At 41.6% G+C, this 23,279-nt stretch overlaps 1 protein-coding gene across 1 annotated transcript in view; it reads left to right on the top strand.

Annotated features, from left to right (window-relative positions):
* LOC120910425 (activating signal cointegrator 1 complex subunit 1-like) overlaps positions 1-22,128 on the top strand; it is a gene marked incomplete at its 5' end in the record, with an annotated part of 51,484 nt that extends 29,356 nt beyond the window's left edge. Inside the window, 2 exons of the mRNA XM_040322185.1 lie at positions 10,427-10,563; positions 21,969-22,128. Coding sequence (XP_040178119.1) covers positions 10,427-10,563; positions 21,969-22,113 — 282 coding nt within the window. The remainder of the gene's footprint in view (positions 1-10,426; positions 10,564-21,968) is intronic.
* Positions 22,129-23,279: the final 1,151 nt, after the last annotated feature.

Below are 23,279 nucleotides of genomic sequence, written 5' to 3'. Positions count from 1 at the left end.
CCACATAAATAACCCAAATGCAGCTTAAAGTAAGTGTCCCTTCACAGTAGAAGTACCGGAAACGTAATCCTAAATTGTATAGCAGACACCATGGGGTGCCACATCCTACCTTAACAATGCCAACTCACTTCTCTAATATACCACTGGTGCTCCTAATCCTCCTATGCAAAGTTAAAGTGATATTAAAGGCATCATTTTTTTTTTTTTAAATAACAAACAAGTCATACTTGCCTGCTCTGTGCAGTGGTATTGCACAGAGCACCCCCGATCCCGTTCTTCACAGCTCCCCAGCCGGCACTCCTGGCCCCTCCCTCCTGTAATGGGCCCCCAAAGCAAGCAGCTTACAATGGGGGCACCGAAGCAGACACGCTTCCGAGCTTCTGCTCTGCGTGTCCTTTCAGACACAGAGCCATGGATCGACCCAACCCCCTCTTTCTCCTCATTGGCTGTCTGGCTGTGATTGACAGAAGCAGGAGTCAATGTCTCACCCAATGAGGAGGGAGAGTCCCTGAGAGCTAATGCTCTCGTGCATGTCGCTGCACACAGGTTTTTTAATTTTCATGCATAGAATGGATGAAGGTAAAACCTTCAGACTTTAGAAACACTTTAATATTTACACAGACCAAGAGACCCCCTCCCCCCAAAGCCTGTTGGAGTCTGGCTAAAGGCAGAGGGTAGGGGTATATCGGTATTGGTAAGATTTTCTGAGAACTCCAATACCCACTGGGGTGGCGGGTCTTTATAGTAGAAGGCAAGTGGCACTTTATGGCATTTTCAATAGTGAAACATCATGGGCACAATGAATGCTCAAACGGGAACCCTTATATTGATCATAAAAATGCACACAACCTATACAAACCAAGTGCTGCGGATGGTGCCACCCATACAAGTCTTGATTAGTGGAACATACCTGTCACATCAAATGCTCATACAGGACCATAGTTATTGATCACAGAAATGCACACAGCCTGTACAAACATCATGCTGCAGTAACAAAGCAGATGGCGTTACTCATATTTCTTCAATAGTGAAACATCACCTACACATTGAATGCTCAGACAGGAGCTCTTTATTGATCATGAAAATGAGCACAGCCTTTACAGTGACAAAGCAGAGGGCACCATTCAATAGTGGAAATATCAGGCTCTCCAGAGCCTGTTTGGAGTGCACCTTGCTTACCTTTACATAGTTTATGGCATAGAACTTGATTGTTACTTTGATACTGTAAAGTCTTTTTAAGCTTACTTCAAAGGGGTTGTAAAGGTACAAATTTTTTTTTTCCCTAAATAGCTTTCTTTACCTTAGTGCAGTCCTCCTTCACTTACCTCATCCTTCGATTTTGCTTTTAAATGTCCTTATTTCTTCTGAGAAATCCTTACTTCCTGTTCTGTCTGTAACTCCACACAGTAATGCAAGGCTTTCTCCCTGGTGTGGAGTCTCGTGCTCGCCCCCTCCCTTGGACTACGGGAGAGTCAGGACTCCCACTAACACACAGCTTCTTTCTCTATTTGCAATGTAGAGAGCGTCCTGACTCTCCTGTGAGGATTTCTCAGAAGAAATGAGGACATTTAAAAGCAAAATGGAAGGACGAGGTAAGTGAAGGAGGACTGCACTAAGGTAAAGGAAGCTATATAGGAAAAAAAATGTGTACCTTTACAACCCCTTTAAGAAATATCAATTTTTGTTTGTGAATTTGAAGATTTCGCACAACCCATCAAACAACGTGTTTGCACAAGATTGCAGGGGTCAGGAAGATGTAATGCAGAGAGTAGGGTCAGGAATGCTTAATGCACTAATTGCAAAAATGCAGAGCAAAAGCCCCCCCCCCCAAGCAAAACTCTTCCCCATTTTCACCTTTAGCAAATTTGCCCCCCCCCCCCCCCACCAGCACTAATCTGCATGTTCAATCCCCCCAGCACAACAGTTCCCTTTGTATTCTCCCCAAACAAAAAAAAAAAACCTACACCTAACAATTTCCTACCTCCTGAAATGCCTTCTTCCAGCACAAATATTTGTCCCCTTCCAACTTCTGTTCCAGCCCCAAGCTCCTGCCCCTGTCACTCCTCCAGGTAGAAATCTTACCTCACAAAATCACCTACCCCCCCCCCATCCTCTGTTCTCCATATTTATAAGTACCATGTGTTTTACAGGACTCTAGTGGGGAGTCAGGGTGACACGGGACACTGAGAAGATAAGTACGGGCAACCTATGATGATTCCTGTATGGCCTGTATATTAAGGTGGAATTATGGGCACAGTAAAAAAATACATATTTGATGCAGTCTGTAATTAGAATTCAAGCAAAAATAACAAGACAAAAATGATGTAGCTCTTTAAAAGATAGAATAACAAATCCACCTTATATTCACCTTCAATGCTAGATGTCCTCAATCTGACAGCAGCATCATTCAGCCCACTTCCTCTGAGCCCTGGACCTGCCCCAGCCTATTGCTAAAAAGTGAAAAAAGGAGAAACACAGCGATGAAATCTGTCGCTCTGCTTTCTCTTCCCAATATCATGCTTCATGTCAGCACATAAGCTGATTGGTTCCTTGTGCTGTTTCTTCCTCTCACAGTCCAGATACGATATACTGTAGAGCAGTGTTTCTCAACCTGGGGGTCAGGACCCCCTTGGGGGTCAAATGATGATTTGCCAGGGGGTCACCAAATCCTGGGCTGTTTCTGGAGCCCACAGCCACCCATTCAGTTCACGGCATTGCTGGGGGGCCGAGACTAGAAGTCAGCTGACGTGAGGAATGTGAAGTGAGAGAGGCTGGAGGAGACCCTATCTCCAGATTTCAGCATTGGTGTCACTGGTATGAGACACCACAAAGTCTGAGACACTGTGAATGCGGAGTAACACTACCTGTGAATATAGTTGCCATTAAAAGACCCCACTACAGTTCTCAGATCAGCAGATGACCTTGATTAAGAGCACCTAAATTGACTGATCAGAACTCCCTCCAGCACTGCCACTGATCCCATTAACCGCACCCCCCACCAAGAAATAAGAGAAGGAATAAATATAGAGACTACATGGAGTGGAGAGAAAAAGAGGGTAAGGCACAAAGAAAAAGGGCTAGAGAGAGGGATGGGGGAAAAAAATGGGAAAGAAAAGAACAAAGAGAAAGAGGGGTACATCCTCAAATGTACCATAAGGGGTTTTACCACTAAGTGTCTGTGGGTTAGGGGCACAAATTACCAGGTCCTTGCATTCGTTTGTGCCTATTATATCTGCTCTTGTAACACAGTTGTATTCAGGGGTGCACCAAATGGAAATGTTGGTGCCGAAACCGAAAATGCAGGATGCACTTGACCGAAAACCGAAACGCACCCCGTCCCGACGAGCTTGCGCGCAGAAGCGAACACATACGTGAGCAGCGCCCGCATATGTAAACGGTGTTCAAACCACACATGTGAGGTATCGCCGCGATTGGTAGAGCGAGAGCAATAATTCTAGCCCTAGACCTCCTCTGTAACTCAAAACATGCAACCTGTAGATTTTTTTAAACGTTGCCTATGAAGAATTTAAAGGGTAAAAGTTTACGAGCGGACGCAATTTTGAAGCGTGACATGTTGGGTATGAATTTACTCGGCGTAACATTATCTTTCATAATATTAAAAAAAATGGGGATAACTTTACTGTTGTCTTATTTTTTAATTAAACAAAGTGTAATTTTTTCCCAAAAAAGTGCGCTTGTAAGACCGTTGCGCAAATACGGCGTGACACAAAGTATTGCAACGATCGCCATTTTATTCTCTAGGGTGTTAGCATAAAAAATATATATAATGTTTGGGGGTTCTAATTAGAGGGAAGAAGATGGCAGTGAAAATAGTGAAAGATAGTGAATAATTACATTAGAATTGCTGTTTAACTTGTAATGCTTAACTTGTAATACCACCGGCCACCCACAAGATGGCGCCAGCTCACACATCTGGTGGTAATAACTTGTAATACCAACGGCTCACCATCAGATGGCGCCAGCTCACAAAAAAAAATATTTCTAGTCGCCATGGCGACCGGGATTTGTCGAGCCCTGTGTGTTAATTTATACATTTTAAATTAATATGAATGTATTGTTGTATCCTTTTAAATTCTACAGGTTTTTTTTTAGGGCTGAGGAAATTAAAGATGAATTCCTCGATTTAATCTTTAATTTTTTTGATCGATCAAAATTCTTGACATTACTGGACAGCCTGGACAGTGAGACTTACCCTGCTGGATGCGAGCAAACTGCACCCATTGGATTGAGGTACCTTTGCATCTGTGGAGCAGGAGGATGCATCAGGCTCCATCAGGGGAAGGGGGCAAAAATAGCCATCGTTTTCCTGTTCTAAGCAGTTTTGTGCAGACAATTCTTTGTGCATCGGCAACATCTGTTCCGTGCGAAAGACTGTTCAGTTCTTCAGAGTATATTGTCAATACAACGCGATCATGTCTGCTTCCAGAAAATGTAAACACTCTGATATGTCTGCCTGACTGGCTAGAGTGATGCCTACTTGCCTACTATAAAGTGGCTGACAGTCAATATACTAGATAAGTTATATAATTCAAGTTTAACTACATTTCTACGTTTTTCTTAAAGTTTAATAAGAAAAAATTACTTACATCAGTGCTACAATTTGAATTTAAAACGTATTTGTGTAAACTGTGAAGTTAAGTCATGGATTGTGGAAACTAACTAGTGTCGGGTGATTGTATATAGTGTATACCACATTTACCACTGACTAATGCAGAGTTGCAATGCAAGGAGATCAGCTAAAAGTAGTTGGATCTGTATGTGCGTTATAATTAATCGAAATTAGTCGATTAATCGATAAAAAAAAACAAAACGATTAATCGAACACGAAAATTTTAATCAGTAACCGCCCTAGTTTTTTTAAATCGGATCCTTTTTTTTATTTTTATATGCAAACAACATTAAGACAATACAGACACATTATACAAACAAAATCACATTAACCACTTGAATGGCACCGTTGGGCACAATCACGTACCTGTACGTGATTGTATAAAGCCCAGCGGTGGGTCACGGGCCGGCGGCGCGCTCCCGCGACCCGGTCCGAAGCTCCGTGACCTCGGCCGCGGGACTCGCGGCCTCGATCGCCGCTACAGTCCCGCGATCGGTCCCCGGAGCTGAAGAATGGGGAGAGACGCGTGTAAACACGGCTTCCCCGTTCTTCACTGTGGCGCTGTCATCGATTGTGTGTTCCCTAATATAGGGACGCACAATCAATGACGTCAGACCTACAGCCACACCCCCCTACAGTTGTAAACACACTTCAGGGAACACATAACCCCTTCAGTGCCCCTTGTGGTTAACTCCAAACTCTTATTGGCAAAACACTATTTTCGCCCGATATGTTTCGGCATCTGAAATTTCGGTGCATTTCTAGTTGTATTATCTTTCGATTCTGCCAGTAAACAAACCCATGTAATACTGACAGACAGGGGTGCTTACAATTGTCAGCTTTTATTCATATAGTTATAACCCATAGTTAAAAAAAAAAAAAAAAACTGCTGCTGTAATTGTTTACAAGTGTTAGCCGAGGTTAAAGTGATCGTAAAGGCAGAAGGTTTTGTATCTTAATGCATTCTATGTATTAGGATAAAAAGCCTTCTGTGTGCAGCAGCCCCCCTCAGCCCCCCTAATACTTGCATGAGCCCATCAAAACCCAACTATGTTGTACGATTGTCTCGGCTGCCTGGGACTCCCCTCCTCCTTGGCTGAGACAGCAGCGCAACTCCATTGGCTCCTGCTACTATCAGTCAAAGTCAGTCAGCAAATGCGGAGAGGAAGGGGCAGGGCCGGGCCGCAGCTCCATATCTGAATGTACACAGGGAGCTTCAGACTCAGTTCAGGTGCCCCCATAGCAAGCTGCTTGCTGTGGTGGGCACTTGTCAGGAGGGAGAGGCCAGGAGAGCCAAAGAGAGACCCGAGAAGAGGAGGATCCAGGCTACTCTGTGCAAAACCACTGCACAGAGCAGCAAAGTATAACATGTTTGTTATTTTTAACTACAAAAAAAATTTGACTTTACAATCACTTTAAGTTTTATTTTGATAGTCATGTATGTAAGGTCCATCTAAATCCAAACTAACCTCTTCACAGATTTACAATGCAGTTGTCCAAAGGTGGCTTCGCTGCTCTGCCAAAGATATAGTGGAGGAGTGAGCGTGGCCATCCTAAGACAGGAGGTACGTTACTGGACAGATCACTAGGTGAAAATAAAGGACAGCCAACAAATCTAAGATCTGACTAGCTGCAATATATTACATTTGTATTCTTGGGTTTGGGTAGACATTGGGCCAGATCCACAAATGAATTACGCCGGCGTATCTATTGATACGCCGCGTAATTTCAAAGTTCCCCCGTCGTATCTTTGTTTTGTATACACAAAACAAGATACGACTGAATGAGGGATCGATCCGACAGGCGTACATCTTAGTACGCCGTCGGATCGTAGGTGCATATTTACGCTGGCCGCTGGGTGGCGTTTCCGTCGAATTCCGCATCGAGTATGCAAATTAGCTAGATACGGCGATCCACAAACGTACGTCCGGCGCATTTTTTTACGCCGTTTCCGTAAGGCTTTTTTCTGCGTATAGTTACCCCTGCTATATGAGGCGTATCCTATGTTAAGTATGGCCGTCGTTCCCACGTCTAATTTTGAAAATGTTACGTCGTTTGCGTAAGTCGTTCGCGAATAGGGCTTTGCGTAGAATGACGTCACCGTCGTAAGCATTGGCTTGTTCCGGTTTAATTTCGAGCATGTGCACTGGGATACCCCCACGGATGGCGCATGCGCCGTAAAAAAAAAAACGTCATTTACGTCGGGTCACGATGTATTAACATAAAACACGCCACCATCACATACATTTGAATTACGCGCCCTTAAGCCGCCTAAGTTCTTTGAGGATACAAAAAAAAAATGTAAGTTACGGCGGCGTAGTGTATCAGAGATACACTACGCCGGACGGAGAGAAGCGCCGCGCTTCGTGGATCTGGCCCATTGGGGTTTGTTTTAAGTGAGCCTAGTGTTACTAAGTTTTCATGTATATTTTCAAAGTTTAAAAAGATTATTATTAAAAGTATAGTCAATATCGTCTGCTATGTACTCAATATATTGTGCTTTGTTGACCTGGATATTATTTTTTTCTTGGCCTGTTTGATGGTTGTTTACTTGGGAACCTCAGATTAGAGTGATAGGACACTGTGATAATCAATGGAAATGCATCACCTCATTCGGAGCAATAGTTCTCCCTGAATGTTTAGCTCTGCAGTTTCTCTGTGCACAGGCGTGTAGAATTGATTTTTCATATATTTCCAGGTATTTTGATGAAAGATGCAGCATTCTGAAAGATCAACACAATTTTAAAACCATAATACTGTAACATAATAATTGAGGCAATTTAAGCAGCTGTAGGCTAGTGAAATGTCAGAAAATTGATGTGGGGCCCCATACGCAAAGAGGGACTGAAAATAATTTTGGGTGAGATTTTCGTAGTCTGAGATGTAAGGCACCACCTTCATTGTGCACCATGAAAAGCTCCAGATCCAGATTGCACCAGATATTATGAGAGTTAACATTTTGTAGTGTTGAATGTACAGGAAAGACCAGGGCTGTGGAGTCGGAGTCGAGGAGTCGGAGTCGGGGGAAATTTTGGGTACCTGGAGTCGGAGTCGGCAAACAATGCACCGACTCCGACTCCGACTCCTACTAAATTTAGATTGGAATAAAAAAAAAAAAAAGCAAGTTTAAATGTCCCAATTCACAAAAAGTTATAATTAATGACTTCTCTACTGTAAGAATAAAGACCAATGCATGCAGTGCCTCACGTAACCGCAAAACGAACACGTTAAGTGACCGTGAAGAAGCATGCTTTTCATGTGCTTCACTATATGGCACGCAACGCACAATTAGGAGCTGCAATACTTATACTTTCCATAGTGTTGTGTTCTGCTTTTACAGGGAACGCAGCGTCCATGTGTAACCTAGCCTCTCACTGATAAGGGATTAAATAAATATGTTTTTTGCAGGACTAGAGAGTGAGACACTTGTATAAGTAAAGGGAATGGAGGGTCAATAGTTCAAGACTGAAGCTGTAAACCATTGGAAAAACTGCTGTCATTTAGCTAAGGCTATAAAAACTTGTAAACTCTGATTGTTAGCTTAAACTTTAAACATGACTATGGTATTCTTCTAGGAAAATCATGTTTTAGAATAAAAAACTTTGTTTTCATTGTGTTTGTCTTTTGCTTAAACTGTGCAATACAGTAGACTGTTGGCTTCCCAGCCAGTAGTCCTGTGGTAGGTTGCGTTTCTTTCCCTCAAGGAATGTATAAAATACATTTGCATATTAATACAGAGGAGTCGGAGTCGGGGAGTCGGAAGTACATAAAACTGAGGAGTCGGAACATTTATCTACCGACTCCACAGCCCTGGGAAAGACGCACACAGCCTTTTGTAACTTTTCCCAGTGTGGTGCTATACTGAGTGCGCACAACCAAAAGTACAGCACGCACACATAACAAATGTGACTTGACTTCTTATCAGTATATAGGCCCAAATGGGGCAATGAGCAGAGTTTTAAGGTGAAAAAAAAAAATCAATTATACAAAAAAAAAAAAAAACTTATATATACATAAACAGTATAAAACTACTTATGCAATTAGGGCTATAGATAGCCCAATGGTCATATTACAAAAGAATGGTTGCCTCTACATGTTTCATCACAAACGTGGCTTCTTCTGGAGCTTTTGTAGGACCTTTATTTTAAAACATTACCACCTGTTGAATGGTCACGATTCCAGATACTCCCTAAGACCCACCAAGAGGTCCAATGGGGGATTTCTATGCCACAAGTGTGAAAGGAAAACAGTTGCCCTATAGTTGCCCTACAGTTTGCCATCATTGCTTGACTGAGAATGACACCATATACCCAGGGAGGATCAAAGTAATTTGATCTTTCCCAAGGGATTAAACCTTTTTGGGGAATTAGTATTGCGCCTCGCCAACAGCAGGCTAAGTGGCCACTGTGGATTTATGTTGATGATGCAGAGAGATTATAATACATAGTGGGTAGACAAGAATTCCAGGTCTCATGTTCTAGATGGACATCATCCCATAAAGAGAATTATTTTCCCTTTTGTCTTATCAGCAATTGAAGATTTCAGCAAGATGGACCTTTAAATGGCATATCACTGAACATAAGACAGGCCAAGGGGTTGATTTACTGGAGAGTGCAAAATCCGGTGCAGCTGTGCATGGTAGCCATTCAGCTTCTAACTTCAGCTTGTTAAATTAAAGTCTTACTAAACCCGGGACCCTGCAATCACTATATCTGGTCTCTCACAGTACACAAAACATGGAAATACATTTATTTTAGTAATTATAAGCTGCTAAATACCTTTTATCAGCAATATAAAGCATTTTTTTTACTTCTATCAGTGTCCAGCCGAGCACTGGTTAAAGCTTGTAGGAGGAGTTTTCATGCTCCTCTGGCTGTCCTATGAGGCTGCATGACCCCTGACTTTCTGTCTGCACAGTGCTGATTGGCACTGTGCCGATCACATGTACCCTTCCAAAAAAAAAACTCAAGCAATGTACACCAAAGTCAGGATAAAACAATTTTACACAATGCAGAGGATTAACCCCTTAGGTTCAACAGTGAGTATAACAATCGTGCTTTATTGCATATACAGATGGATTTTACTGTTGTAGGTTTAGTACCACTTTAGGCTATGACAGAAAAACTTGGAGCCTGATTCATTTTTATGCAGCGCTGCACCAGATTTTGCACCCCCCGGGTTTAGTAAATCAACCCCCAAGTGTATTAGAGAGCAGATTCCATTTTTCCATTAAAGCGGTTGTAAACCCGCATATACATTTATTTTTTTATTTTTTTTACACCTGCAAAGCAAAAGCCATAATGAGCTAGTATGCACCGCATATTCGCTTATTATGAAATACTTACCTCGGAACGAGGTGTAGGGAACTTACCTGGTCCACGCCGAGCGAGATGTCATCTTGACTCGGCGTGTCTTCCGGGTATCGCCGCTCCAGCGCTGTGATTGGCTGGAGCGGCGACGGCGATGTCGTCACTCCCGCGCAAGGCACTTTCTCAAGGCACTGTATGTGTATGTGTATATGTGTGTGTATATATATATATATATATATATATATAATATATATATAAAAAAAAAAGAGTAAACACGGTTGCAAACCTCAATATAGTAAACGTAAGGAGACTGTTATTCAGCACATGATTTTGTATGTTGGGATTCTTTTGGAATGTGCACTTGTGTTGCCATTTCTGTCATTTTTCTCAAAGTTTATAAAAACTGTGTCTCGACTGTATTCCAACCCTGTTGAAGAAAATTATTTACAAAAACTGTGTTTTAAATTTTGTTTTTGTTTTTTCACAGGATCGTGGGGTGGAAAGCACCATTTTCCAGAACCCATCTAAACTCCACCTGACAATAGGAACACTGGTTTTGCTGAATGAAAATGAAGTTGATCAGGCATGCCAGCTGTTACAGAAGTGCAAAGGGGAATTTCTGGAGTGAGTGAATTATCTTTTATTATACCCATGACATAAAATTGCAAAGGACTTTGAGGTGCTTTTTGTGGTTCTATCAACTTGTTCTCTATAATGCCATTTCTTCAGTGTTTGTAAGGAATACTAACATTGCTTATAGCCAGCATATAGTAGGGATACAAAAAGTCACCTTGAAGTTCTGTCTCTAACGAGTACAAGCTCTCTCTGCTTATGGATTTTAGACTTTCTATGGTAATAGAATATTACTGTAAGTTTTCATATAATTGGACATTACACTTTTTAAAGTCTCTTTGAGTCATATATATGACCAAATTAACTCCAGTACACAACTTCTTTGAAAAAATGCTGTCATGGCAATTTTATGAACTGTGTCCACCTTTGTTTATTGAAGCCACGTTGGCTGTATATTTTCAAACAAAATTGAAAGAGAAAGACTAGCCGGTTCACACTGGGGCGACTTGCGATCCGACTTCATGTCGCCTCAAGTTGTCCCAAGTCGTGCTGTAGAGAAAAACAATGGAAGTGAATGGGAGCGGTGTTAATACACACGACTCAAGGCGATCCGACTTCAGAAAAGGTTCCTGTACTACTTCAATCCGACTTGTAGGCGATTTGTACCCATTGATTTCAATGGATGTCGCTTTAAAAGTCGGATCACTGTCTTAACTGAAGCGACTTTCCAGGAAGATAACATACATTTCTCAGGCAAACCCCTCCCTCCCCCTCCCTCTCCCAGAGCTGATTGTTGTTTTATTGGCCACTGGAAAGTCTCCTGTCCTGGAGACGACTTCAAGTTGTGTTGTAAATCGCCCCAGATCGCCCTGTGGTTCATGTTCAAGTCGTGTCGGAGTAGCCTCTGAAAGTCGCACTGGAAGTCGTGTCGCCCTAGTGTGAACCGAATCTAAGGGACTTTTAAGATACTGAAAAAGTCATAAAGTACATACAGTATTATAAAAGTTGATCATTTTTATTTTATCTTAAAATTGTACATTATTGAACCCAATACAACAAGACGCACAGGTAACAAAGCATCTTAAAAGCCACACTGCCATGTTCATTTTCATCACGTTGCCTGTTTATTATTCTGAATAATGAGAACACCATTTTCTAAAAGTACATTTATAGCAACAATATTGGAGGAAGAAACAAAGGTATTTGGAGTTCATCCCTATTCTGCTTTTAAAACAAGTAGAAGATACGTTGCACGTTGTTACATCCAAACGGCAGTGTATAATATAGATAAACAAATGTATATAATCAATTAATTACCTTATTCTTACAGTGGGCCTCAGGTCAGGGCTATCCTTTGTTGCTCCTGCTATTTACCTTTAGCTTGTGAGTTATTTGCCTCTACTGTTAGAAATAACCCTTTCATAGAGTATAGGAATCTAAGTAGAGTAAAACAACAAAGCAACAGTCTGTTGTCCCTGACAAAACCTAGCAATGCTCTAGAAGTTATTCTGGACTCTATTGAGAGATTTAGCATATTTTTGCCACCAAAGTAACAGGAGGAAATCCATTTTATTTTCTCTGGACGTCATAGGCTCACAATTCATTTCTGCTAGATTCTACTTTCACGTCAGAAACTTTGGAGATATATTTTATAGCGGGGCATGCTATTTTGACATGCTGTACAAAGCATCGGCCACAGAGGTTTCAGTTGAGTTTACGGCAGTGCTGGTGTATTCCGTGACCTGAGCGTTTAAAATTTTTCTCACCCTGGATCATTTCAGGGTGGTAGATAGTATTCTTTCTTTCCTTATTCAACTACCTTTTATTCCTTGTATTAATAGATCTATCCAGCGTACCCTACTTCTAAAACAGTGTTACATGGTTACAGATATAGTTATATAGTAGGCAAGGTTGAAAAAAGACACAAGTCTATCAAGTCCAACCTATGTGTGTGATTTTATGTCTATTACATTGTATATCCCTGTATGTTGTGGTCATTCAGGTGCTTATCTAATAGTTTTTTTTTAATTATCGATGCTCTCTGCTGAAACCACTGCCTGTGGAAGAGAATTCAACATCCTTACCGCTCTTATAGTAAAGAACCATCTAAGCAGTTTATGGTTAAATTGCTTTTCTTCTAATTTTAGTGAATGGCCACGTGTCTTATTAAATTTGCTTTCACAGAAAAGTTTTATCCCTATTGTGGGTTCACCAGGATGGTGTTTGTACATTGAAATCATATCCCCTCTCAAGTGTGAGAGAGAATCAGTTCAATGCTTGTAATGTTTCCTCATAACTAATGTCCTCCAGTGCCTTAATTTGTTTTGTTGCCCTTCTATGGACTCCCTCCAGTTCCAGCACATCCTTCCTGAGGACTGGTGCCCAGAACTGAACGGCATACTCCAGATGCGGCCAGACCAGCATCTTGTAAATTGGGAGAATTATCGTTTTATCTCTGGAGTTCATCTCCTTTTTAATGCATGCCAATATTCTGTTTGCTTTGCTTGCAGCAGTTTGGCATTGTATGCCATTGCTGAGCCTGTCATCTAGGACCCCACATTTCATTTTCCATCCTAGATTCCCCCAGAGGTTCTCCCCCCAGTGAGTAGATTATATTCATATTTTTGACACCAAATGCATTATTTTACATTTTTCTTCATTAAACCTCATTTGCCATGTAGTTGCCCACCCCATTAATTTGTTCAGATCTGCTTGCAAGGTTTCCACATCCTGCAGAGAGTTTATTGCCCTGCTTAGCTTAGTATAGTCCGCAAATACAGAGATTAAGCTGTTTATCCCATCCTCCAGGTCGTTTATGAATAATATAAATAGGATTGGTCCCAGGACAGAACCCTGGGGGACCCCACTTTCCACCCCAGACCATTCCAAGTACTCCCCATTTATCACCACCCTCTGAACTTTCCCATGTACTTGGTTTTCAATCCACATACTCACCCTATGGTCCATGCCAACAGACCTTACTTTGTACAGTAAACGTTTATGGGGAACTGTATCAAATGCTTTCGCAAAATCCAGATACACCACAATGTCTATGGGCCTTCCTTTATCTAGATGGCAGCTTATCTCCTCATAGAAGGTTAATAGATTGTTTTTTGCAAGAACGATTCCTCATGAATCCATGCTGATTACTGATATCGATACAGTTGTCATTACTAAAATCTTGTGTATAGAGTACCTTATCACCCCCTCCAAGAGCTTGCATACATTTTGATGTTAGGCTAACTGGTCTGTAATTCCCAGTATCTTGGCCCTTTTTTAAATATTGGTGTTGCAGTGACTGTTCGTAAAAATTAGGAACAATGGTCTGGCAGTTACTTGACTGAGATCCTTAAAGGGTCACAACATTTTTTTTTTTTTTTAGCTAAATAGCTTCCTTTACCTTACTGCAGTCCTGGTTTCATGTCCTCATTGTTCGTTTTTGCTCTGATGTTGCTGTAATTCTGCTCTGTTCTGGACACTTCCTGGTTGTCTGTTTCCTGATCACCACAGTACTGGGAGATTCTAGTTTCGTTTTCCAAACCAATACTGCTCTATAGGTCTGTCCAGCACAGAGGCATCAAATAACATGCAAAAACGAAACTGAAACTAGGAGGTACATTCTATGATTGATTTGTATCTATTTTTAATCGTTTTTAAAAGGAATCAGTTAACTATTATGTCTCTATACCCTGTAAACAGTAATTTCAGCTAAAAAATGTTTTCCTTTAGTGACCCTTTAAGGACCCTCGGGTGCAAGCCATCTGGTCCCAGTGACTTATTAATGTTAAGTTTTTCAAGTCTATTTCTAATTCTGTCCTCTGTTAACCATAAGGGTGCTTCCTGTGATGTGTCATGAGGATAAACATTGCAGCTTTGGTTACTGAAGCCCCCGATTCCCTTGTGAAGACTGAGGAGAAGAATAAATTCGATACCATCTCTCTATCCTTCGTAATCAGATTCCCTTTATCATTCTTTATGGGACCAATATGATCTGACCTCCCTTTCCTACTATTAACCACTTAATCACCGCCCTATAGACGAAAGACATCTACAAGGCGGTTTCTTAACTCTGGGAGGACGTCCATGGACGTCCTCCCAGAATCACGCTCCCGCGCGCCCCATGGGGCGCGCACACGGGAATGTCCGTGACCGCCGGGTCTGGAGGACCCGTCGCATCACTGATCACGGTAAATCGCCGCTGATGGCGGCGGTTTACCACATGATCGCTCCGTCCAATGACTGAGCGATCACTTGTAAACAAACCGGCGTCATGTGATGACGCCGGTTCCTCCCTCCCCTCTCTGTACCGAACGGTACAGTGTGAGAGGAGAGGGGAGAGAGCGGATGCAGCACGAGTGCTGTGGGCTGGATCTGTGACAAATGCAGTCACAGATCCAGCCTTCCATCCCTACATGCTCAGCTATGCCTGCCCATACTGTGCAATACACAATACCCTGTGCAATACTCTGCAATACCCCACACTACTCTGCAATACCCCACAATACTCTGCAATATCCCACAATACCCTGCAACGTCGCCTATGGGGATTTTTAAGTAGCGAAGTTTGGCGCCATTCCACGAGCGTGTGCAATTTTGAAGGGTGACATGTTGGGTATCTATTTACTCGGCGTAACTTCATCTTTCACATTATGCAAAATAATTTGCTAAATTTTATAACAGAAACAAAGAAAAATGCATTTTTTTTTACAGAATTTTCAGTCTTTTTTCTCTTATAGTGCAAAAAAAAAAAAAAACAACGGTGATTAAATACCACCAAAAGAAAGCTCTATTTGTGTGAAAAAAAGGACGAAAATTTCATTTGGGTACAATGTTGTATGACTGAGTAATTGTCATTCAAATTGTGAGAGCACCGAAAGCTGAAAATTGGTCTGGTTATTAAGTGGGTTTACGTGCCTGGTGGTCAAGTGGTTAATGTACTTTAAGAGTTTCTTTTGATTTTTTTTTTTTTTACTCCTCCACTATGTGCCTTTCGTGTTCTATCTTAGCTGCCCGAATTGCACCCTTACATTTCTTGTTACATTCTGTGTGAAGTTGGAATGCTGATGATGATCCTTCAGCCTTGTATTTTTTGAAGCCCTTCTCCTTTGCTTTTATATGCATTTTACGTTGGAGTTAGGCCACCCAGGACTTTTATTAGCTCTTTTAAATTTATTTCCCTTTAAAATGCACTTGGCTAATGCCCTTATTCAATATGCTCTTAAAGCATACCTATTTTTCCTCCGTGTTCTTTGTTTCTAATGCCGGGTACATAAGATCATTTTTCGGGTTGTAAAAACAAAGTTTTTCAGGCTCTAGAAAAAATGAAGTTTTTTTCAACTTGATCATTAAAACGGTCTTGCCTACACACGATCGTGAAAAAAAAAATGCTCTAGCAATGCGCGAGACGTACAACACGTACGACGGCACTATAAAGGGGACGTTCAATTCGGATGACGCCACCCTTTGGGCTGCTTTAGCTGATTTCATGTTAGTAAAAGACGATTTGCGCTTTTCTGTCTGTTACAACGTGATGAATGCTTACTCCATTACGAACGGTAGTTTTACCAGAACGATCGCTCCCGTCTCATAACTTGCTTCTGAGCATGCTCGGATTTTTTACGTCGTTAAAGCCCACACACGACCATTTTTTTACAACCTGAAAAACGACAACGTTAAAAGTGTCGTAAAAAAATAGAGCATGTTCAAAAAATTTTTGCCCGTTTTTCAGAACCCGAAAAATGCTCTGAAGCCCACACACGATAGTTTTTTGATGACTTAAAAAAAAAACGTCATTTTTTACAACCCGAAAAATTATCGTGTGTACGCGGCATAAGATTTTATCCCAATTAGTATCTTCTAGCAAGGATCATAGTTTAGGAAAGTTGGCTCTGTATTGTTGGCAATCAGTAGGTCTAGTAACATTTTGTTTCTAGTTGGTGTGTTTACCATCTGACCCATGAAATTTTCCTGCAAGATATTTAGGAACAGCCAATCATGAGAGCTGTTGAACCAAGTGTATGAAATTCCTACAAAATCTAAATCCTCCTCTTACAACAGTAGCTCTAGTTCTCCCATCTTGGTCAACAGACTCCTGGCGTTGGTGAACAAGCCATGTAGTTTAGACCGGTCGCATACTATCTCCTTATCGGTTGTTCTGAGGTTGCAAATAGGACTTGTTACTATACTTACCTTGGCTTTAGGTGCTTTAATCAACCTACCACTAATGCCCCCAATAATACCTTCTGAAATATGTTTTGCGCTGACTATCTCTACCTCTGGACCCAACCCCCCGTCGCCTAGTTTAAAAGCCCCTCTAACTTTTCGGCCATCTTCACTACCAGCAGATCAGCACCCTTCTCATTTAGGTGCAGTCCATCCCTTCTATGGAGCTGGTAACCAAAGTCGGCCCAGTTCTCCAGGAACCCAAACTCCTCCTTTCTACACCAGCTCCTCAGCCACTTGTTTACTTCCCTAATCTTCCTCTGCCTTTCTGTTGTGACTCAAGGTACCGGTAGTATTTCTGAGAATACTACCCTGGAGGTCCTTTTCCTCAATTTAGCTCCAAAGTACCTAAAATCATTTTTTAGGACACTTCAACTTTCTCTGACTTTTTTCAGTAATCTGTCCACCAGATTCGTGATGTTCCGTTTTCCATTTACAAAGTTATTTTAGTATAGCTGCCAACATGCAGGTTGGTGGCTTCCCTCTGAGTATTTTACCCCAACTTTATTGGAAATAGATATATAAATGTGTTCTGGCATTACTCTCACCCTCATTAATAAACACTTTCACGACCAATACAGTGCACATATGATACAATAATGTGAAAATTAATATCAAATAACACTACTGCAAACGTGAACAAAATATCAATAAATAAGTGACGTCAATAACGTGAATGAATAAAAAAAAGGCCTCTTAGATGTATTTTTCTCCAGTGACCACGATTCTGCTAGGACAATGTGGGGTGTTTTAATTTTCCAGCAGATGCATTAGGACATTGGGTGTCTATAGCGCAGAGTATAATTTATATTTGAAAATTAGAAATATAATTTTTTGAGGCGCTTCCCTATATTGTATATGTTTCTATAAAACTGTGCATTTGTTTGACCAAATGTATGCTTACACCTGTTCAAATCAGAAACAGATTGCTTACCCTAGATAAGATCAGGCCAGTGGAAAACACTTGGTTCACTTATATTGCTTTATATAGAAAAAATAATGTTTTTGAATTTATGATTATTTTCAATTTTAACTTGGTGATGTACATAATAGGAGATTACCGTATATACTTGTTTATAAGCCGAGGCACCCAATTTTACCACAAACAAATGGGAAAAATTATTGACTCAAGTATAAGCCTAGGGTGTCCATCTGCATGCCTCACTGTGCCTCACTTTGCCTCACTGTGTCCATGTGCATGCCTCACTGTGCCCATGCCTCACTATACCCATGCCTCACTGTGTCCATGACTAGACTGCCGTTTAACATGGGAGTCTATGGAAGGGGTGCCTGGCTTTGAAAAATCGGTGCTCCCCGACCGTAGGTCCCCTAGACAACAAACTTTGCACACTTGTAGAGAAAGAGTGGGGCCAAGTTTGGGGTCCAGGGGACCTACTGCCGGCCAGTACCGGGTCCCCAAAGTCCAGGAGATCAGGCGCAAAAAGGTGACTCGAGTATAAGCCGAGGGGGGCATTTTCAGCACAAAAAAATGTGCTGAAAAACTCTGCTTATACTCGAGTATATACGGTAAGTGCTAAAGACATTCATTTAGAAAGATTTTGTTTATTTTTGAACAATGTGGGACACATGGAAACCTCCCTCGCCATTGATGTGTTTGGCATCTTTCTGTGCACAGATATTAGAAGGTCTTGCCTCCCTTGTAGATAAAGTGCACAGTTTCTGGAGACTTGTCATCCCATAACTTGACAAGGGAGATTGGGAGGAAGCCACAGATCATTTATTTCCTTCTGTAGTAAGTGATAGAGACAGGCTAATAGAATGAGGTCTGGCTGAATGGACAGCAGAACATAAGGACTAAAGGTTTGTTGGGCTGCCATTAATAAAGAAATGGATATCCTCAGCCAAGATTGCATCTGTCCTCATATTGAAAGTCATTTGTGTAACAATAAACAAAGAAGTCAATGGGGCAGATCCACGTAGCGGATCGTAACTTTATTCCGGCGTAGCGTATCGTATTAACGCTACGCCGCCGCAACTTTGAGAGGCAAGTGCTGTATTCACAAAGCACTTGCCTCTAAAGTTACGGCGGCGTAGCGTAAATCTGCCGGCGTATGGGTGCGGAATTCAAATGTTAAAGATGTGGGCGTGTTTTATGTTAATTTTCCTTGACCCAACGTAAATGACGTTTTTTCTGAACGGCGCATGCGCCGTCCGTGGGGGTATCCCAGTGCGCATGCTCGAAATTAACCCGCAACAAGCCAATGCTTACGACGTGAACGTCATTCTACGCAAAGCCCTATTCGCGAACGACTTACGCAAACTACGTAAAATTTTCAAAATTCGACGCGGGAACAACGTCCATACCTAACATTGAGTACGCCTCATATAGCAGGGGTAACTTTACGCCGAAAAAAGCCTTACGGAAACGACGTAAAAAATGCGCCGGCCAGACGTACGTTTGTGGATTTGCGTATCTATCTAATTTGCATACTCAACGCGGAATTCGACGGAAGCTCCACCTAGTGGCCAGCGTAAACATGCATCTTAGATCCGACGGCGTACTTGGACGTACGCCAGTCGGATCTAGCCCAGCTTCAGGCGTATCTTGTTTTGTGGATACAAAACAAAGATACGCCTGGAGCAAAATAGAAGTTACGTGGCGTATCAATAGATACGCCGTCGTAACTTCTTCGTGGATCTGCCCCAATGTCTTTCTTGAAGTTAGGCTTTGATTTTGTGTTTCAATGCTGTGTTTACCCTTGAGACTGAACTACTACATATAGTCAATCACCTCTAATGTGGGCTATGGGTGAATTATTCGTGTATAGGACTGACCATCTCTGCCACAGTAGTTATGTGTTTGAATAACTAGTTACAATTACTAACGAGGAGGAGACATTTCTATGGTCTTGTGTATTTATGCCAGCTAGTGCTTCTGCATTTAAGAGGTTATGCTGAGAAAATAAAAGAGTCGTATTAATGTTAAGAGGAAATTAATCAATGAATATACTTGATTTTGTTTACTACATTGATGTTTTCTTGACTTTGGAAATCCCATGTCTAACAGAGGGCTACCAGATTTGAAACGTGGGGTCATTTAGTTGTAGTGAGGCCCCTATTAATGTCAAACAGTATGTGGATAGATTAGCAAACTGTCATATTCCTAATTACACATTTGAAAGAACAACATTTGATTTCCTCCCTGCTTCCCATATCCTTGCATGCCCTTGCTCCTATCCCTCCCCTCTCCTATACTTCTACTATTTTCACTAGTCCTCCTTTTGTCTGCTTGTACCTAGTCTTGTTAATGCCAATATATACTTTAGTACAGTTCATTAAGGTTAGCTTTGTGACGCATTTGCTTTTCTCCTCATTCACCTTATAGTCCTTACCGGGGATGCAGCTTGAACTTATTCATTTATGTGTGTTGTGTATGTACAGCAGGAAATTGCCCTTTATTGTCCCTAACCTTGTACCATGTTATTTATGTATAGGAGAACCCAATACAAATCTTTTGAAAAGGAAAAAAAAATCATTTTAACTACACAAACGTGGATGCATTTAAAACATCAAACTAGTCTGCAGAGGCATCTGAGTTGTCTCCAGTCAGTTTAATTTAGTAGTTTGTGAATATATACGTAACTTGAAATGCTAAATAATTGACTTCCTATTTGATACAGACTTCAATAACATAAAATTAATGTTTTAATCCAAATGAAGGCATCATCTCTTAATTAGTTTTATTGAATCTTCTTATCCTGATCTAAATGAAGGCATCATCTTTTACTTACTTTTATTAAATCAGCTCATTTCAAATGAATTTGAATTTGTCCTAGGTACTATGGGGTAAATTCACTAAGATTTAAATAACGGCAATAAAATGCAGTAAAATAATGCATGCGGTAAATCGGTTGTGAAAGTTCAATTCACTAAGAATTTTACGTTAAATACCGAATGCGGTATTTGTTCGGTTTAGCGGTAATTACCGCATTATTTAATGCAGTAATTTATGGCATTGAGCTGGTTGCTTTAAGAGCAGGCCGGGAAGCCGGTCACCACATCCTTAACAAGGAATGATTTATCGGCTGTCGGCTGATTGAAAAAAAATTGCAGACAATTAAAAATGATGGAACAAAAACAACGTGGGGTCCCTCCAAAAATCCATAGACCGGTCAGGAAAGGGCGGGGAACGAGCAAGCACCCCCCCTGAACCATAACAGGGCACATGCCCTCAACATAGGGGGGTAAGTGCTTTGGGGCAGAAAGCATGTGGCCTAGTATGGTTGGCGGGGGCACTCACTCACCCCCCCTCTTTCTTGACCTGGGATAAATGTCTGGTATGGATTTTGGGGGGCACAATAAAAAAACGGTGTGGGGTTCCCCTTAAAATCCATACCACACATGAAGGGCCTTGTATGTATTGGAGGGGTCCCCACTGTGTTTTTTTCATAATTTTTAATTGTCAGCATTTTCTTTTTACATTCAGCGGTCAGCGATGAACCCTGACCCCCATGCTGTTTTTTGACAAATACTGCATGCGATACCGCCAGCAAAACCCTGGTGGTAAATATTGCATGTTTTTTTACTCTCTGGTCCGTTTGTGAATTGGACTTAAAGGGGTTGTAAATGTTCATTTTTTATTTTCTAAATAGGTTCCTTTAAGCTAGTGCATTGTTGGTTCACTTACCTTTTCCTTCGATTTCCCTTCTAAATGTTTTTTCTTCTTTGCCTGAATTTCTCACTTCCTGTTCCTCCTCTGTAAGCTTGCCCCCATCATGCGAGCCGTTCTGACTGGGGGTTAGTCAGTGTGCTCGCCCCTCCCTTGGGACTACATCCCTGCGGGGAGACGCTATGAACGTTCACAGAAATTCAGACAAATAAAAAAAAACATTTAGAAGGGAAATCGAAGGAAAAGGTAAGTGAGCCAACAATGCACTAGCTTAAAGGAACCTATTAAGAAAATAAAAAACTAACCTTTACAACCCTTTAAGAGCTTTTTAAACAATTTTTACCGGCACTTTTTTTTTATTATTTTTTTTTTACGGCAAGAATCGTATAATCATTTGTTTTTTTTTAGTTTTTTATGAATTGGACTTAATTTACCGCATGCAATCATTTATGCAAATGAGTCACATGACCACGTTATCGCATAAGCTAAACGTTATAGGGGTCAATTCACCATGTTTTTATTTAAAGAATGTTTATAATCAATAAACTACGAATAGGTGTTGCTAATTCAGGTTCTATAAGTTTTATATTCTCTTATATTTTAGTAAAATTGCAGCTGGCAAACCAATGCAAGTGAAAATGTCTGGAATTGAATATATGAATGATGACCCAGCAATGGTGGATGTCCTTTATGCAAAAGTCGAAATGAAGGATCGATCAGAAAGGTTAGTATTGCAAAGTTTAGTTTGAATTTCGTATTACCGTACTTTTACTGTTGCATGCCTGAAAATAAAAGTTATGATATCAATATAGAAAAGTTTCTTTAGCCTGTAAGCCAGGTATAGCCTTGAATACCTTACATTTTCTTCCCCATTGTGAAGTTGTGTCTGATATAATGCGGACCTGTTGATTGTCTGCATCAGTGTTTTTTTTTATTTTGATGCAACACCCAAAAGCCCTGTATTCATAGCACATGTTATTTTTCCCACTTGTACATTTTGCCTTAGCTCCCTCCCCCTTCCTGCCAGCGCATCGCCTCAGTGTGAAAGCACTCGGGCTTTCACACTGAGACTGCAGGGCAGGAGTTTTTCAGGCGCTATTTAGGCGCTATTTTTAGCGCTAAACCGCCTGAAAAACTCCTCAGTGTATAAGAGGTCTTCACATTAATGTTGAATTAGACCAGGGGTCCTCAAACTACGGCCCGCGGGCCACATGCGGCCCGCGGAGGACTTTTAACCGGCCCACCCGACCCTGACAGGCAACGCCGGTTACACGGCAGGTTGTGACACAGCGATCCCGCTGTATCACGGAGATGACAGTGTTAACAGTTCGGGCGCGCTGTGATAAATGTCCCGCCCTCCTCCTCCTAGACTAGCTCGTGTGATAGAGCCAGTGTTCTGTCTATCACACGAGCTGGTCTAGGAGGAGGAGTGCGGGACATTTATCACAGCGCGTCAGAACTGTTACCAACACTGAGCTTCGTGACACAGCGGGACCGTGACAGCAATTTGGCACAGTAAGGAGAAAGGCTGTGAAGGGCTTACGATGGTGAGGAGGGGGGGGGGCTGATGATGAGGGGGGCTGATGATGATGAAATGATGCTGTAATGATAATGATGATGATGGTGGGGGGGGGCTGATGATGAAATGATGATGTAGTGATGGTGGTGGGGGGGGCTGATGATGATGATGATGAAATGATGATGTAATGATGATGTAATGATGATGTAATGATGATGGTGGGGGGGCTGATGATGATGAAATGATGATGTAATGATGATGATGATGGTGGGGGGGGGGCTTGCAATGAGGGGCTGATGATGTAATTATGAAGGTGTGGGGGCTTGCAATGAGGGGCTTGCAATGGTGAGGGGGGTTGCAATGAGGGGCTGATGATGGTGAGGGGGGCTTGCAAAG

The sequence above is a fragment of the Rana temporaria genome, chromosome 8, assembly GCF_905171775.1.
Source record: "Rana temporaria chromosome 8, aRanTem1.1, whole genome shotgun sequence".
In the NCBI taxonomy this organism is placed as follows: Eukaryota; Metazoa; Chordata; class Amphibia; order Anura; family Ranidae; genus Rana; species Rana temporaria.
Note: the sequence above shows the minus strand (reverse complement) of the source record. Positions and strands in the feature narration are given on the sequence as shown.